The 18,640-nt window shown below is 40.9% G+C and overlaps 1 protein-coding gene across 1 annotated transcript in view; it reads right to left on the bottom strand.

Annotated features, from left to right (window-relative positions):
• dock1 (dedicator of cytokinesis 1) overlaps positions 1–18,640 on the bottom strand; it is a 292,979-nt gene that overhangs the window by 198,442 nt on the left and 75,897 nt on the right. The window contains 6 exon segments of the mRNA XM_049564198.1: positions 3,078–3,148; positions 7,998–8,106; positions 10,963–11,091; positions 11,201–11,301; positions 14,800–14,889; positions 18,353–18,450. Coding sequence (XP_049420155.1) covers positions 3,078–3,148; positions 7,998–8,106; positions 10,963–11,091; positions 11,201–11,301; positions 14,800–14,889; positions 18,353–18,450 — 598 coding nt within the window.

Raw genomic sequence — 18,640 nt, 5'->3', positions numbered from 1 at the left:
CTTTTTTGACCAAACATGTAAAGCTTTTCGTTAATGCAGAAATTATCTTAAAATAGCCCAAAGAAAGAGCGGCAAGTGTGCCAGTTTTGGCTCTGCCACTTCCCACAGACATTTTAATTCAACCTTTTACTAACTTTCAACAGAAGGAATATTAAATGATTAAGGGAGAGAGTAACTTAGTTTTAACAGACAAACATTAGAAAGAGCCTGGTCTGAAGCAACTTGCTTATTTTCCCAGTGTGTCCTTCCTACTGATGCAACCGTCTGTGTGCGGTATGCATATTTTATTATGAGACAATCAGTGTGATTCATGTTAGACTGTATTTGTTTGAACTAAATATTTACAGATGATAAAAATGTTTAAATGAAAATGTGTTTTCAAAGACTCATTTGCAGCTTAGAAGTATTTCACTGAATACATTAGTGAAGCTTTCTTCATATATTTGTAAATATAACGCTCCATAAACGAGGCCAACTTTTTTTTTTTGGTGCTGTGTCCTTATAGCATAACAGATTAAAGAAATTCAAATGGGCCAGAAAATCAAGGGCACGCCCATGAGGCATTTGTCACAAATGAAATGTCCTCTCAGTTTTGGAACACTGCCCTAAAAATACAAATTAAGTTTTGGTCACTTCAAATTTAAAGTCAATTCATTTCTATAATGTAAGAGAAAGCCCTTGAGATGGATGATCAAGTTTTCTTTTCCATTTTGTCCAACATAACTATCAATGTATGATTTGGTACCGCAGTTACATCAGCATGTGACACTTCACAAGTCATTTATTATTAAGACAAGCATTAAGCTGTGCCAGATGACATTCACGGTAGACAACATTAACTGAAATGGACACTTGAGTGGAGCAGTTGGTGCGTTTCCAAGGCAACCTGAGCATGTTTAACCACTGCCCATCACAGTCCAGCTACTGAATGTAAAGTTGCTGAATAAAAACAGCCTAAGGTAGAGAGCCAGACACAATGAATAAATAAATAAATAAATGGTGTTTCCAAGTCTTTGCAGAGGCACAATGTCCCATCAGGCTGTTAGGGAGTCATCTAAACATGAAATTTTAATTTAAGTGGATGCTTCGAAAAACAATAGCAATTAAGATTTCGCCTTTCATTCTTCAGCAAAATGACATTTAAGTCCAATGTGGGCATTTTCCAAAAATTTGCTTTGATGTGCTGCCCTGGTGCTCTCCAGAAAAAAAAACACAAAGGAAGAAAGAAGTACATTAACTGTTCACAAAGAGCTCAGTTCAACTCTTCCAATGAAAACTTTTCCCTCGCATTATTAGGGATGCACCAAAATTCACACACATTCATTTAAAAAAAATAAACTGTTATAAAGTTATTCAGCCCTTTATTACACTATTCATCAATAAGCACAAATTTAATTATACATATTTATAAAAATCCTTAAAAAAATAAAGTTCTTTGACATGAAAAATATCTTTTTATGTCATTGCTTCAAAAGCATTTTTACTTTACACATCATTACAGCCTCTCTATCTACTATCTACTTTATACTGCTGTGAAAACATCATCAAATTTCTCCCTTAAAGAACTGTATTTATATTCTAGTTTCTTGCCAAAAACTACATTTTGCAAGACTGCTTTTAAACACAGCATGAGTGCGTCATAATTTACCTTCTCAAATTACTCATTTCTACTGAACTGAGCATGTACAGCTCACAATGTTACTTAATGCAACCTCCGTTAGCTGTTAGTTCCGGCTACTGGCTGCCTACTGAAGTTAACGATCTTCATTTGAATGACCCGATTTTGATTCATAAAATCCGAGATCAATCTTTCGATACGCGCTTTTTTGGATTTGCATGGATCTGTGAAACTTTACCCCGTTAATGTCTCCTGTAGTAAACGGCCGTGGCGCTAAATTATTAACGACCACAGTCTTGAGAAGCTCTGACCTTACCAGTGCTTTTATCTGTAACTGTTAGCTTACTGTTTTACGTTTTGGTGTAATTCATTATTGTGCTGCAGCAGTTTTGGGGCTGCTGCGCCACTTTTACGCACACACATAAACACACAAAAAGAAACCTCCTTGAGGAAAAAGTCAGTACACCTGTGTAGCAACATGAAAACAGGTTGGAAAATTATATTTCATTCTGCTTTGTCCGCAGTCTCTCATACACTGGTACTAACATTATGTTTTGAAGAAGCACAGAGCGCTTTCCAGCTGATAGGAAATTGTTACTAACAAGCCAAAACAACAACTGTTTGTCTAACAGTTTATCTCAGTTTGCCACAAAACTTAAAACTTAACAACGGTATTGTGACCTGCAGGCAGTGACTCTCCTCAGCAGCAGAGGGTGGAGCAGAGAGGACAGAAGGACTGAGTTCTTTATTCTTTCTAAACTTCACTCAGTATTGTGATTTAAGGAATAGGATTTCTTTTCTTAACATTTTAGATGTGTGTGATATTGAGTTTATATTGTGAGTTTGCTGTTTCAATTTTACTGTTGCTGCTCTAGAAACATTTTTATTCTGTTCTGAATTTAGTCTTTTTTAAATAGCTCCTTGTAAGATATACAGTATTAGTTCTCTGAGAATCTCTTTCACAAACTAGCAAAATTGGTATTGTAACTGAAATATCCCTAATCAAATCGATACTGAATCGAATTGCAAACCAGTCTGAATCATAACCTTGTGAATCAAAATCGAATCAATTCAGGATATCAGTGGAGATACTTTGCCCTAATTATTAGGGAAGAAAATGCTTCACCCAGCACGTCAATAGCCCACTTTACTGCGTCTTTACTGCGTCTTTTCGTCCTGAAGGTGTCCCGGGGAAGATCTCTGTTTGTCCCAAACATGTTTTCTACTATCCCCGGGACGTCGGAGCGCCATTAGGCTTGACTCCTGCTTTTTAACCTGCACAAAATTGATGTGACACAACTGAAAGACTTCTGCTTCCGACATCGGTGAATGTCAACTACAGTCAACAAGGTGAATATCAGCCAATATGGATGTTTGGCCAATAAATCAGTGTATCCCTACATATTCTAACTCTGTGTTGTAGGTGTCACTGTAACAACAATAGAGCATAGAAAGTTACCTTAGTTCCTTTGGATCAAAGACCAGCTTGACATCGTTGACGATGGTAGGAATGTACTTCAGTGCAGCACCCTTCATGAGAAAAATAAAAAGAATCCATTACAACATCATCCTCAGCTCCATGTTAATTAGTTCAGTCATTGATTGATATTTCAGCTCCTTCATCCAACCTGAGACACATTAAGGTGGGAATTGCGTGTCGTTGCATTGTGTGTAGTTAACTGTAAACGTGTCTGATTCTGTGTCCTCCTCTTTCGTTTCACTAATAAAAACAGTGTGGCTCTCGGTAGAATAACTTGCCGTAGTAGTACACATTTTGCCTACTGTGAGCCATGAACCAAAACAATTAAACAGTTGATGACCAAGAATAAATCTGTTGTGATGTGTGTTTGCTGCTCTGTTTCTACCAAGTGTTTGTCTGATACTGTGAGCAGCTATGCTTTAATCAACTCCTTCCCACTGTATCTTCATTTATTACATTCAGTCTACCTGAGACCAGAGGGGTGTTGTTAGGGCTTGCAATAAATAAACTGGGACCAACGGAAGCTCTCTCTGTAATGATACCTTGATAGACACAGCCAGATACAATCTACACTTACACATCGATACTATAATACAGACATCAGTTGCACCCAGTGGCTGATTACAGAGCCTTCCATTAATAATGGGAATGATTAAGCAAGCTGAAACTTCCCTCTCTAACTGCCTGCTGCTAAATACTGGCCAAGGTGGGCTGGGGTGTTTATACAGCATCTGTGCAAATTAGCAGCAGTGCCAGTCTGTCTCGCAGAGGTTGATTAGCCATACAGCACACTGAACATCACCGGCAACAATCCGCTGTTTGTTATTGTGCATGATTTATTTCTGAAAATACGTGAAAGGTAATTAGCCATGTTCAAAGGAGGAGGAAATACTTTGTTACCGACTTCAGAAAACGTAATGATGTGAACAAAAATTCTGTTGGAAACCCTTTCTGAGGAACACATTTCTGAACATCTCTGGCAGAGTCTGAACACTGCGCAGTGTCTCTAGCTTGATTTTTCACACATGGATCTAGTCGTGACCTCCAAATAAAATCCTCTCATCTAAATAAGTATTTTTAGTGCTTGTAAATAACCTTCATGTCTCTCTGCAGACAGGGAGAGGTGGGGAGACTGAAACTTGGATTTCAAAAGTTGGTGTTCGACTTTGATTCAATTAGCAATCCTGGCTCTGCTCAACTGCATCTGTTTACCCCTTGAAGAAGGAATTTTAACAGAACGTCTTTTTTTTACTTTGTTCTCAGCAACAACTTAATTCCCACCTGTTGTGCAGGGATGTGATGTGTGAAGTGTCAAAACAAGTCTCAGAGGAGTTGTGTCTCCTGCTCCTGCATGTGCCTCACAGTCACCAGAAGTATGCATTTATTTGTGTGTGTGTGTGTGTGTGTGTGTGTTTATCAAAGTTTTCCACCGTGTGTGTGTGTATGTGTGTCGGTCTGTCCAGATGTTCATCAGGATTCAGACTTGAGGTATGATGGGACTGCTCATTAGCTTCCACCTGTCACAGTGCTTTCACAAGGGCGGACTTGGGAAGAAACCAGCATTCCTCGCTTTCGTGCCCGTTCCTCAAGATCAGTTTTTAATTTACTGACAGTAAAGCTAATATCTCACCCAATTACACAGCAACTGACTCCTAATTGACTCCTGAGCTGCTCCTATGGTTGAGCGTGCACACGGATCTACTGTAGGTGTGCCAAGGTGCATGTACACTGTGATTATGTTATCTCTAGAAGCATAGGTGTGTGCACATCAGCGTGTGTGCACACGTGTGGTTTCGGGTGCATCTGCAAAAAAATATATATATACGCTGGTGGATTTGTTTCGTATCTGGAGTCACTCAGTTTGGGGTCAAGGACAATGAAATGCAAACACAATGGAAAGGAGCTTAAAGGCGCAAGGAGCAAAGGCAGAGAAATAAATACCTTAAGGAGCAGCTAGAGGCCAGAGGAGCCCCAGACCACAGGACAGTCAAGGTCAGAGTGAAACGGAGAGGGAGGAAAAACACAAACAAACACATACAAGTACAGACAGACAAAAGAAAACAGCACAGCTCAAACATACATCATGTGTTTGGATGCAAGAAAAACCTGAAAGGTTAGGGCTGCACAGAAAAGCCTTGAATAATTCAGTTCTTGATTTTTTTCGCTGCTGCAGATGCATTTCGTTCAATAACAAAAAAGTACTGAGGTTCCAGGCTGAGCCATAATCTTCAACAGTTTGAGAGATACACTTACTCACTGTCTTGGTGAGGGCTGGATGAGGAGATCGATAGCACTCTCAAATCTGTGCAGTAAATACTGTATAAATCAACACCCAGAAGACAGTTAGCTTAGCTTAGCATTAAAACTAGAAACAGCTACCTTGGTTCTACCTTGGCCCAAGATAAAATGTGTAAACTAATGAGCGTCAGAGGGGCTGCTGGGCTGATTTTGTTACCTTTGGACAGAGTTTGGCAAGCTGTTCCTGCCGGTCTCCAGTCTTTAGGCTAATCAAATCTAAGATGACTGGGTGCTAGCTTCATTTTTGTTTTACAGACATAAGAATGGGATTAGAGAGTGGCTGAGCAAGTATTTAACCTTCATGGTTCATACACATTTTCACTGATACATTTCCATGACTTTTCCACGCCTTTGAAGCAGATTGTCACGATGCTTTCTCTGAAGCGTCTGTGTAACGTTACATGAAAAATATGAATAAAAATCCACGTCAAAATTTAAAATTTCCTACACATACTCTAAATGAGCACTTGTGTTCACCACAGTAAATCTGGGAGCTATCTGGCTGTTGGGGAAAAGCTGGCATATGTTTTCACATGACTTGTGGGAGTAACGTTAATGAGAATTAGCCACCTTTAGTGTCCATAGCACCTCTGCAGTTAGGGTTTCAGTTCTGGACACAGCACTTGAAATGGTCTTTTGTCTGATGGTGGATGAAAGGAAAGCGCAGCAGCAGCAGCAGCAGCAGCAGCAGTAGCAATAGCCTGGTGCTCAACATTAGCTCGTTTAGCATGGCGAGCTAGTGATCCCTCTTTCATGTTTTGAAAGGTCAAAAGTTCAACTACGCAGTCTACATTTCACACAAGTCCTGGTCTTTTTTATGCCATGCATTATACTTGTCCAAGTGAAACTAGACATCAGTATATATAGTATTTTCCAGGCATTGTGTGAATTTACATTTGGACTAAGCGGAAGGTGCAACTTAGGCCCAAGTCTGATGTTACCCATACAGAGTGATGCAACTGATCTACGGTATATATGCACTCTATTATACAGGTATTTATGAAGCAAGTTTCCATGACTTTTCAAAAAATTTGTTGTTGTTTTTGTTTGTTTTTTTAACTTTTCAAGGGCTGGAAATTGCAATTTTCAAATTATATGACTTTTCCAGGTTTTTCAACACTGTACAAACTAGGGATGCACCGAAATGAACATTTGTGGCTGAAGCCGAATAATATTCAACGCTTGGCCGAATACCGAGTACCGAATACCGAATGCCGTTTTTTAGTTTTTCATTAGTTTTGCAGATGAACCCCCTCCAGATTAGTGTTGTCACGGTACCAAAATTGGGACCCACAGTACGATACCAGTGAAAGTATCATGGTTCTGAGTAGTATCAGGATACCACAGCAAAAATGAGGCAGATGTGCCTTTTGTCATTTATAAAAAGATAAATCACTTTTCTATAATACATCAATGATATTTCAATGGAATAAAATACTTACTGAATTATTCATACATCAAAAACAGCATCAATAAGTGATTAATATGGGGGGATCAAAACAAAATAAATAAATGAAATGAAAATCAACCAGCCACCCTCCTCCCCTGACAAGTAAAGAACAGTCCCTAAAGTGCGGTGAGGTTTGCGGGCTGTTACCTGCCACTGAAAGACTAAAAGAGAGAAATGTGAACGGCTCGTTTCTCCTCTGATACGCCACATACTGTGTGCCACCATGGCTCGGCTGTACAGGTACTTTTGGGCAGTCATGACAACAAGTTATTCACCTGGACCCGGACTTCACCACAGAACAGGCTAAGAGGAGAAGCCAGGCTACGTATCAGTATTTTGCAAGCTTACTTTCACTTTCACTTCGACGTGTCGGAGCTGGTGTTTGGGAACAAGGTTTATCTAACTTAGGTAGCACATTATTAGCTGTTTGATATGGAAGTCAAAGCTCATGTTGTCTATTACTGTTTACAACTACAGTTTTATGTGTTTGATGAGCAGAGCTGAATGTAAGCAGGTAAGTTCCAGCTGCAGGAGAACAGCAGAGGGGTGTTGTGAATTTACATGTTCATAGCTCTGCGCATACTAAACGAGGCCAATGTGTAAAGTTACATCGAATCCATTTTAAGGCGTAAAGAGATTTTTTTCATGGAATAAACTCCTGAATGTGTAATTCTGATGACCAGAGGTAAGTTTTTAGGAGTTTAATCAATGCCAGGAGAGGAAGTGTAAGTACCTATTTGAGATGCTCTGTAATAAACCTTGTTTTATTTTATGTGCAGCCCTACCAAGGTCACATGGAGAGCAAATGAGAGTAAAGAACAGGCAAATCTGCACAAAGAGATGTGACTAAGGTGAAAGAAACAGATAATACAAGACATTAAGACCATCAGTGTGCAGCAGCCTAACATTAGCAACACACAGAGCACTAACATTAATGTCTAATAAGCTGCTGTATTAGTTTACATCTAACAAGACAGATGCATCTCCAATTACAGAGCATGTCATCCAAAGCAAATCACAGCAGATTTATTTACTATTCACACAGCAGCAGTTATTTACTATTCATGCAGCAGCAGCAGCAGCAGTAGCGTTTTCTTGGCACTGACTTTGAGAGATAGCATGCAGTTGGACTTGTGTGATAGTCGGCCTACCTTCACCATGCCAGTGTTCTCTGAATTACTGTTCATCATGTCATTAAAGGATGTGAAAAGGTTCCTCAAGGACTCCATGAAGTCGGCCTCTCCTTTGTTCTCATAGAGCCTGGGAGGAGATGAAGTGGAGAATTACATTGGCAGATGATCACAAGGCTGTTGTTTGTTTCATCCCTGTGTAAACAGCCCCGCCCGCAGTGGAAATAACAAGAGTTTGATGCTTCCCTGTTAAATCATTAAAAGCAGCCAGCAGAATGGCCCATGTGTGTTATCAATGCAAATATTATTGGATCAGAGCCACAGACATCACTCTAGCTGCCAGCCAGATTAGCATTTAAAACAACATGACAAGACCCTGAAGCACCTGCCTGCTGTCATGTGGAAACAAAATTCAGAAATATTAATGATCTATGCTAATGGCGCTCCTCGAATACTATACGAGGAACAGAAAGCAAATGTCATGTGAGGGTTCAGTGGTGTTACTTTCTAATCATTTCTAATAATGTCTAGGCCGTAGTAGTACTAATGTCTCTTCTGCCAGTTTGGTTATGTGGAGCACATGCTGCCCAGCGACTGCAGCTACTACAAGCCAGTGATCACAGAACAATTGTAGAAAACACTTCCCCCAATTTTCTAAGTGCATGGGGAACACAAAGCAGGGCTTCCTCCATAATCCCCCCAAAAATGCAAATGCTTTTGATCCCACTTGCAGAGCCCATAAATCTCCACAAACTGGGTATTAACTGAGCCACGTTGTGCTCCCTGCAAGGTAATTAAGTGTGTCAAGCACTCAGATTTAATGAATTAAAAATTAGGATTTGTGAGAGAAATTGAAAATGTTTGAAAACACACACTGAAGCAGAGGGAGGCAGGTCAAAGAGGGGTGAAGTGTTTAGATTGCTCCACCGCATCAGATTTCACTGGCTTTCTTCCAGAGAGGAGGGTTTTGTGGTGCTACAATCTCTCATGGGGCTGCGGGTATTACATGGTCCAGGATAGTCACTGTTGAGGGCTTACAGAAATCATAGGATTAGAGACATCCGTCTCAGGGCTCCCACAACAACAATTACTTAAAGCTGCTTCTCACCTGCAGCACCAGGGAGCAGAGTGAGCTCCTGACAGCCACACCAGTCTCAAGTCACAGGGGGAAAGCGTGTGATTAGAGCATCTCCTCTGCCATTTCATAGAAATGTTCCACTGGCCCGCAATGAAAAGCCGAACACGTGCTGATGTAGCCTTGGCACCTTCTAGTCAGAGCTGCAGGAAGGGCTTCAACAAACGCGGCTTTACAGCTTTGAAGAATTCCTAACTCTCAGTCTAACTCGGCAACAACAGCGCTGATACTGGCAACCAACCAAAGCAAGTGCTTCAGCAATGACAAAACACAGACAGGAGGTCCACATTAAAGTTGGAGGCTGCTGCCAGTTATCCTGTGACAGAAACCACTTAACACACTGTGAACATGGACAGCCCTACATGAGAGAGTGACATCACTGTAGTCTGATACGTGAGGTAAAGGACGAAGCGTCCTCTAGACATCCAGCAAAAACCAATCAAACTCTGCACACTCAATTAGACCGGGATCATACATCAGCCCCTCTGCCACCAACAGCTTCATTCTGCGGCTCTACAACATTATCATCCATCTAACATCTCCAGAGCCAATTATAAACACATCCGTAGAAATTAGCTCACCGTAAAGACCAATCACTTTTACCCATTTCAACTTCATTCCACAGCAGTCGAGAACACTGCACACAATGTTGATTTTGTACTATGAAATGACAATGAAACACTTGCTTGAAGTTGTAAGAGCCAGGGCTGTCGGTTTCTGTTTTTCAACACGCCCTGCCAACCCCAGATTCACTCTTGTTTGGCAGTTTGCCTCACTATATGTGCATTTTTTCAGTGCTGTGCCTCCTGGATGCCTGCTGCTTATGGTCTAGCACCTGGCCCCTAACTTTTTATAAAGCCTGTCCTTACCTGAATAAAGACAGGCCCAGAAATATAAGAAGAAAATACGAAAATACTACAGGTGGGAATCTCCAGGCACCTCACGATTCGGAGGGTAACAATTCGATTATAAAATGATCATCGATTTCAACACATGATTAACTTTTCTCTCTCTGTAAGAATATAGCAGACTGTATTTTTGGTGATCCATAATTAAACAAACAGATTGTTTTACTTGCATACACAGTGTGGCTCTTGTCCAGGTCCCTTTCCCCTTCAACCTCCCTCCATACCCTCATTTTTAAATCAGGGGGTGCCAGTTAGATTGTATCCATCTGCGGAGGCTCATGTGTCCATTGTTGGATATACATATATATGGGATACACACACGCCTGCATAGGGTCCAGTGTTTGCATAGCCTACTGTAATATTTCCCCTGAAACAGTCTGCAACTCACGTTCTATTCAGTGATATATGACCTGCGTCCTTTTTGTTCTAAAAAGTTAGAGCAACACTTACCTTTCTGGAAATTAAAAAAAAATAAAAATAAAATATGAATAATAAAGATGAACGGCATGACAGCTCCCCAAAAGTGAAGCCAAACCATCTTGATCGCCCCCTAGTGACTGGCTGCAGTATAGATCATTAAAACCCCGCCAACTCCATGCTAGCAAACGTAACATGAACCAAACTAAAAGATAAGGTAGTTTTCAGGTAGGTCTTATGATGCTGGTGTGTTTTCATTTTCTGATAAGTTTGGATTTAACAAGCAGTTTGGCTCCAAATGACATCCCCAGCACAAGATGGCAGCGGATGTATTCAGGATATTTTGGCTTCATTTTTGGTCAGTGGGAGGAGGTGGAGACATGTTGTTCATCTTTATAGACCGTCGTTGGTATGGTATATGAAATATTTATATATACAAATCGATATGTATCCACAGTGTCATCAATGTACTGGCCTTTGTCAGAGTATCACAATATGTACATGTCTAGTGTGCATGAGGACGTACTGGTTAAAGAGGACTCTGGAGCGGACGATGAACTTGAAGATGTACTCCAGAGCCTTCATGGCCTTCAGCAGCTGTTCCGTCAGCTTCTCAGCGTTGTCCACGTAGTTCTTCAGAACTTTGGTCAACTTCCTGCAAACACAATCCCACAGAGTCTGTTAAATCTACTCAACACAATGTGGGGTCTAATTGATCGCTGTAAAAGCCCATGGTCTGTTTGTACAGAGGGCGATAAACTCACGTGTACGCCAGCGTGGCACTGAAATGCTTCCGAATGTAGGTCTCAAGAACAGGGTTGAAGTGCTGGAACTTTCTGTCAGCTATGAGCCCAATTATGAACACCTGTCAGAGAGCAAAGACATATTCATTAAGATGTAAACTGCACGGCTCATAATGGAGAGCAGCAAAACCCTCCTGTCTTACTCAATATGCTGAAATAGATTGGGAAATTAAACAAGATTGCATTTGAGCAGAAAACCATTTTCTCTCAATTCGCTAGCCTGCAGATAATCTAAGACCCCCGACAACACAATTTCAACCTCCTTTCTCTATGAGAGAAAACTGTTCTTTTGAGATGTACCCCATGATGTGATGACAGAGCAGATAAAATTCTGCCAGATCCTTTGTCGACACTTTGGCTACAAATACTTGATTTAATACACGACAGAGGTGAATTCCTTTGGCCTTTTATGTGCTGTCTTGCAGGAAGATAAGACCTTTAATGTTCGACAAACAACATGAATGAAATTTTACCCTGGTGCTACAAATTCATGCAGATTAATGCAGCCATGAAACCACCTAAGATGCAGTGTGTCTGCACTTCCCTCTCTAAATTATGAGCCCAGCTCTTATTTACAAACAATAGGGAACAATTTGTGAGCTGCAATACACACAATTTGTTTTGACTCTATAATCTAGCCCATGGGGTGTAAATGAGACAATGACCGAGGGGCTCAGGTGTGACAAAATGGCTCGATAGATCCCCTAACAGCAAAGACAAAGCCCCCACCTTTAAATTACAAGCAGATGTATGAAACTTGGCAGATGCAACATCTCCAAACAAGAAAAAAAGCCTCTAATCCTACCCTAAGCAAATTTGCATTTCATAGCGAAGGCATGACTTGACCTACTCTCCTACTGACTGGCTAGTGCTCGTCACCTTCGTTGGTTGGATTGGTTAGGTTTAGGCAAGTGGAGTGAGATTGGTTAGGGTAAGCCAATCAGAGGCAGAGTAAGGTAGAGTAGGGCAGCTCATGCCTTTGCTATCCTGGAAAACACAAATTTACATACCCTAAACCTAACAGGAAGTCAGCCACTTTTAATTTACAGTGCAATTTTAGAGCACTTTACCATTATACTGTCATTTTACCTATATTTACTTACTTTTTTGGCAACTGATTACAACTCTGTGTATATTTATTATTCTCATAATGTACATACATTTACTACATTCCCCTTTACATCCTGCTGACATTCAGTTCATTCATTTGAAATACCTTCTACTAAAAGTTGTATTTCTATATTATGCTTTAGCCCTATATTTAAACGTGCCCTATTTTATTTCTTAGATTCAGATTTAGCTTTATCTTGAGTGAACTTTTTTAAAATAAATACTTCATGAGAATTGTTGGAGGCTGTCTGAGGCCTAGGGTTTTCACTGCCAACAACTACTCATCTGTAATTGTTGACCTTTTTAATTTTTGATAATGAGAGAGATGCAGGGTAGGTAGGGGAGAAGGGATGAAGTGCAGCGAAAGGCCCTTGGCCACATTCGAATCCAAGCTGCTGCGGTAAAGACTCAGCTTTAATAATACACGCTCAATCCAGTGAGCATCCTGATGCTTGAGAATTGAAAAGAATAAAGAACTTGAGCTTGGTTAAAGACCGACTTTAGTGTTGGAGAGAGTTCAAAGAAGGCTTGGGTGATACCACGGTATTACAGTATAACTGGGTATTTACAAATCCTGACGGTAAGCTTCTCAAACCTGATGCGGAGATCCTGTATTGAGACGATATAGTGCACAGCACACGCCACCAGAGGTCAGTCTCTACTGGCAGCTGAGCTGAGAAAAACGGTAGCCCTTTTTAGATAGAAATTGCGCAAATTAGCAGGAAAGCCCAATCAGTCTTATTTCAACATTGGCAGTATAAAAACAAAATCGGGGAGTGCAGCAAAATGCCGCCTACCTACTTTTGTTTATACAGAATGTGCCTTTTTCGGGGCAATGGGGGGCGTGAGCAAGTAACAAAACATGTAGCTCAGCGTGTGTGACGTAAACAGTGACGTGGGAGGGAAGCCACGGCTGGTCAGTCCTTTGGCGATTCTCTGGTAAGTCGGCCCGTTCCTCACCGTCCCCGTCATCTGCCGGTTAATGGCCTCTTCCTTTGCGAGGGCAAGGAGGGCGTGCAATTCCTTGTCTCCCCAGTTGCTCATCTTTACAGTGTCTGTCAGGTTTGCATTTCTCTCTTGTTACTACCTGCTCATTCCTGCTATCAGCTGTTTCCTGTTTAACCACCGCAAGTGGGTCGCACGTGCGGCGTCATCAACAGCTCCTCCCACAAGTCATCAACCGCCCATCCCATTCCCGCGGAAAGCAGCCTCGATCTGTTTAAACTAAAAGGGCTCCGCCAATATGACTACCCTATGAGGCGGAAAATTGGGCCCCTCGGATCAACTCACCAATTCGGCTCTGTGTGTCTAAACACTCGCAGCTTGCCGGCAAAACGGCCCAACATTCGCGGAAAATCTGGCAGTGTAAAAGGAGATGGTAACTGCGAGTGGTGGGGATAACCTTACAGGACTAGTAAAATGAAAAATGCCTCTGCCTCTGTTTGGGAGTATTGCTATGTATGCCTTTATCTCCAGATGACTTCTTCCAACCACAAAAGCAGTTTATTAGCTATATGATTTTACTGAACTCATCACCTCCACTCAGCCCAGTGATGTGCAATAAAGGCACTTATTTCCTATCCACTGATTATTCTATGGGCCATGTGTATTTAACTCAAGCAAGACTGATCTAAGTAGGCTAATTACATATTAGAAACACAGCACTGTAGGCATACATGCTATAATGATTTCTATCATCTTCTTTTTTTTGTTTTAATCGTCATATATATATATACATATATATATATATATATGTCAGAAGGGTATGAAAAATACACTACCCAAGCCTCATTCAAATCCACACTGTAGAAATCACAGTTATTTCACAACCAGTATATAAGATCATATTATTAAAAGGTACATGTCAAACCTGAAACTACAAATACTTGTGGACTGCACTGCAATGCTGTGTTAACAGAGATGCAAGCAGGTGTCCCAGTTGAGGCATTTTCCTCTGAGGCGTATCTCTGGCACACATTCTACATTCTTGTGGGAAGTTAAGGTGTGTACTCTGCATACTTTTAAACACAACCTGTCACAAAACTTGTGTGCCACAGTGCCTTTCTTGTCTTGAACATTAGAAATTTCTGTAGTACACAATGACTCTTTATGGCTCAAACAAATCAAAACACAGAACATAAAAAAGATTGTGAAATTATTCTTGTGATGCTTTGATGGTTTACAGTTCTATCCCAAAACAAAAAATGGATTTGTTACTGTCTTGTTTTAGAGCTACAGCTTAAACAGAAAACAGGTAGTTGCAGACAAACAGGTTATTCTGGTGAAATCAAAAGGCCCAACACACAGAGTAAAGATGCCAGTCAAAAGACGTGTTTAGCATATGAAAGATTTGACAACATCTTATATTTGCATCTGAGCTTTGAATGCGTCTAAGTGTTTATTCCCACTGACATGAAACCTCTGCTGTTAGTGTTTGCTTCTTTGCTTACCAAGGCATCGAACACCAGAGTATCAAAAGTGTCACTGTCAGAGTTCTCCATCATGATGTTGAAGAGAGCATCCAGAGTGTCTTGCAGAAACTAGAATGACAGATACACAGCATGTTATGGCAGGCACACAATAAAACACAGCACTCAAAAAAAAAAAAGTGTGGATATGGAAAGTCTCAGCCTCACTGCAAAATGGCAGACCTGCTTTTACTGCTCTTTAAATCAAACCGAGTCAAATTGATAGTCATTTCCTTCTTTTAGGGAGGACGTTTCACATCTAGCTGGTGACATTAAAGTGATAAATGACCTTAGGCTGAGTGAATTTATCTGTCATATCAAGAGGAACAAGACATAAAAATCCTGGTAACAGAGTGAGATGTAATAAGAGACACTGAAATACATAAAATCAGTCAAATCAAGGATCTTTGACGGAGAGAGAGGGGGCAGAAAATCAGAAGCAGGGAGACCTGGGCGTGAACACTATTTGAAGAACAAAATACATCCCAGTTGGAGCTGGGCAGTTCAAATCGTTATCCTAATGTGACATTAATGTACTGTACGTATCAGGACATGGCAAAAATATGCAGTTGATGTTCAATGCAAAAAACATGTTATGCAGGCAAAACAATGCAAACTTTCAGAGATCATCTAGGAGTCAGAGTCAACGAAGGATTGTCTGCATACAGTTCTCAACATGGGTGTGGCTAAGGTGGTGGGTGGCAGCTTATGGTGCTAACAGTGTGAACAATGCTAACAATGAAAACAGTGCTGACAGAGCTGATAGTGTTAAGCTGTGGGAGAACAAGGGATGACCATTACACTTTGCAACAATGCTGTCGCTGTTACCGTAACTGCTGGTAACCACCATATGAGAACAGATCAGCTAGCCCAGGGGTCGGCAACCATTTCTACCAAAACCTGCCTAAAAAAAACCCTGTCTGGACCTTTAAAACATATTTAAGTGTTATAATAAAGGTATCAACATAACCAACTGGTCTAAATAAGCATCCATTAATATATTTTACCACCAAGTGGCAACAACACAGTGGGGTATTTTTGATTATTTAGTACTTAAATTTTGCAGAATTAGCGGTGAAAGCCAATGAATTTGTCCACACAACAATATATTCTCTAGTTCCTCCGAGACCTTTTCATCTTCAGAATCCACAGCGAGCCCAGCTAGGGAGACTCCAGCCTAACCATTGCTACTGAGGTTTGGCAAAATCTAGCAAAAAAAAAAAGGCACTGGCCGTAGACGTGTGACGCACATTTTAGTTGGAAACTTGTTAAAAGACATGTTTTTAATTGGTGTATAGTCTACACATTTATACATTTGGAGGATGACAGAATCACTTTAGGCTTACAACAATGATGAATTACAGAAACAAATTAAATCATGTTATCATGTTATCATGATCATGTTAAAAATCCACAAAACTAACATCATAACTGAAAACAGATTATGGTCTCATAAAGGAGCCTCTAGAAACTGCCCACTAATTTATTCATTTCTTCTCTGAAATCAGAGAAAACATGACTTCAGAGATTCCATCTAGTAAAATAAATGAAAATTAAAAACAAATCTGTGATTCATTGCCATTATTTTTTTTGTCAAAGCCACAGAGGGGAGCTGAAAAGCTGAATGTGGCTCCAGAACTGCAGATTGCCTACCGTGAACTTGCCAGTAGGATACACACACACAGGTCCTTACATGCACTAACACGCAAATGTGGCGGGACCGTCTACCACAACGAAGAACAGAGAAGCTTAGATTACAACACACATGGACGGAGCGTGACTTCATTCTCTGTTTAGGACACCATTACTCCACTATATCTTAACATAGTAAACAGGGGTTTGCTGCTATATTTGTGTTCTGAACGTTGCATACAGAGCCTTCAATAACTAACATAGTCAATTTTTAATTCAGTAGTTGTGGATATCATTGATTTGGGCAATTTCGTTGATTGTATTCCAACATGTTTGGTGCCCATTAGGAAATGAATCCACTTAAAGTTGATTAAAAATTATATGGAATTCTTATGAAGTCCTAATCCAAATATTATTACTGCAACATGTTGACTATGAGCCTTTATAACCTGTATCGTGTAACTCAATGAACTCCTGCCCTGACAGCACAACTGTATGTGCTACCCATTACACACCCTTTAAAGCTGTTAACATGAGCCACTTTGGTTCTCCGAAGACAGCAATAATTTCCCTGTCAGCAGAACCTCCAGAAACACTAACTATATACACCCCGCTTCTCTGGGGAAACATGCTCCATTTACTCAGCCAATTCTGAGGCGACGTGAAAACAGATGTAAACGTGTCGGAAACAGAGCCATCACTCTATACTGTGCTTGGTCTGTCATCTCAGGATGGATGAGATTCATCACGCTCTCAACGAGAAGCAAACACGGTGTGCACTGTGTCGAGTTTAAAGCACGATTCGATCGCAGTAGGATCAGACTGTATGACAGAGGCGAGGAAAGAGTGACCTGTTCACGCAGAAACAGTATCACATTAGGGTGATTAAAGCAGAAGAGGTATTATGATAAAAACACAGCACTCTGAAACCTCCCAGGATTTATCTACGATCTAATCTTTATGCATAGTATTTAATATACAGCACACACCCATAACAATGTACTGTACACCCCCATTGATAAACTGTCTTTTAAATGCCAAGCTGAAAGTGTTATCTAATTGCACACCAACAGCCTCGAGCGCTTTGGGGAGATTGAGTGCTAATGTGGTGGTAATAATAATAATCACACCCCTGTGGTTTAATGAACTGGTCCAGCTGTGGTTGACACATCTATCTGGTCTGATCAAAACCGTCTAGGTGAAGGACTTCGTCAGACACGCTGCAATCCGCCGGGCCCCCAACCAGCCCATGCTAAACTTTGTCTAGAGAGTGATTTATTCATCTGCCCCACGCTGAGCTCTTAAAGGGCCTGCATGTACTCCTGACAGCAGGTCACCTCCTGCCCTTCAGTACACTGTGTGTGGTCCTATGTGCTCCCTCCTCACTACAAAAAATAAAACAACCCAAAAAAGATTAGCAACCTGTTTCCTCCAACAGGCAGTGAAATCATTTGTGGAGCTGCTGCAGAGAAGCTGTAACTTTCAGGAACACTAAGGTTTGTGAGTGCATTGTTTATGTCGCCGGCTGCTGAGACTGTTAAAGCTTTGAGTTGTTAATCTGTATGCAGGCAAAAGCGTGAGGTGCTTTTTCAAGGATACAACCTTTGAGCTCTGCAACAGAAATAGTTCGCCAGTGCCTACATTGGCATTTTTGTGATGTTATTTCTCAGAGTATCTTTAAATGCTTCATCAAATGCTTCCCTAAAATCTGTACAACCTGCACTAAATGGTTATGTACATCAATACATTTTGATTTCAGTTTGATTTAAGCAGGATCATGCAAACAATCTCCAGATCATCAGTTTTTGCTCCAGCTTTGAATGCACCAGTTTTGTAACTCATTAAAACAAAGACCACAGACAAGGTGTGGTCAGCAGATTTCAGAATGACTTTTGTCACTGACCTTGACAACCTCGCCGCCTTCCACCTTCATCAGCTGACGAAGGTTCTGCTGCAGCAGGCTGGTGTTGGTGCGCCACTTCAGCAGGCCGAGCAAGTCCACTGAAAACAAACAAACAAACACAAAGTCATTGCCACAAAGCACAGCGTGAAGTTCATCCTGCCAATGGTAATACAGCATGAAGAGAGATGGAGAGGAAACGAGAAACAACAATTAAGGTTGAACATTTGGATTTAATGAGTGTTGTGGGGCCATTTGTTTAAGATGCCCCCCCCCCAAACACACAAGTCA

The sequence above is a fragment of the Epinephelus fuscoguttatus genome, linkage group LG20 (genome assembly GCF_011397635.1).
Source record: "Epinephelus fuscoguttatus linkage group LG20, E.fuscoguttatus.final_Chr_v1".
Taxonomy (NCBI): Eukaryota; Metazoa; Chordata; class Actinopteri; order Perciformes; family Serranidae; genus Epinephelus; species Epinephelus fuscoguttatus.
This window is presented reverse-complemented; position numbering and strand designations above follow the sequence as displayed.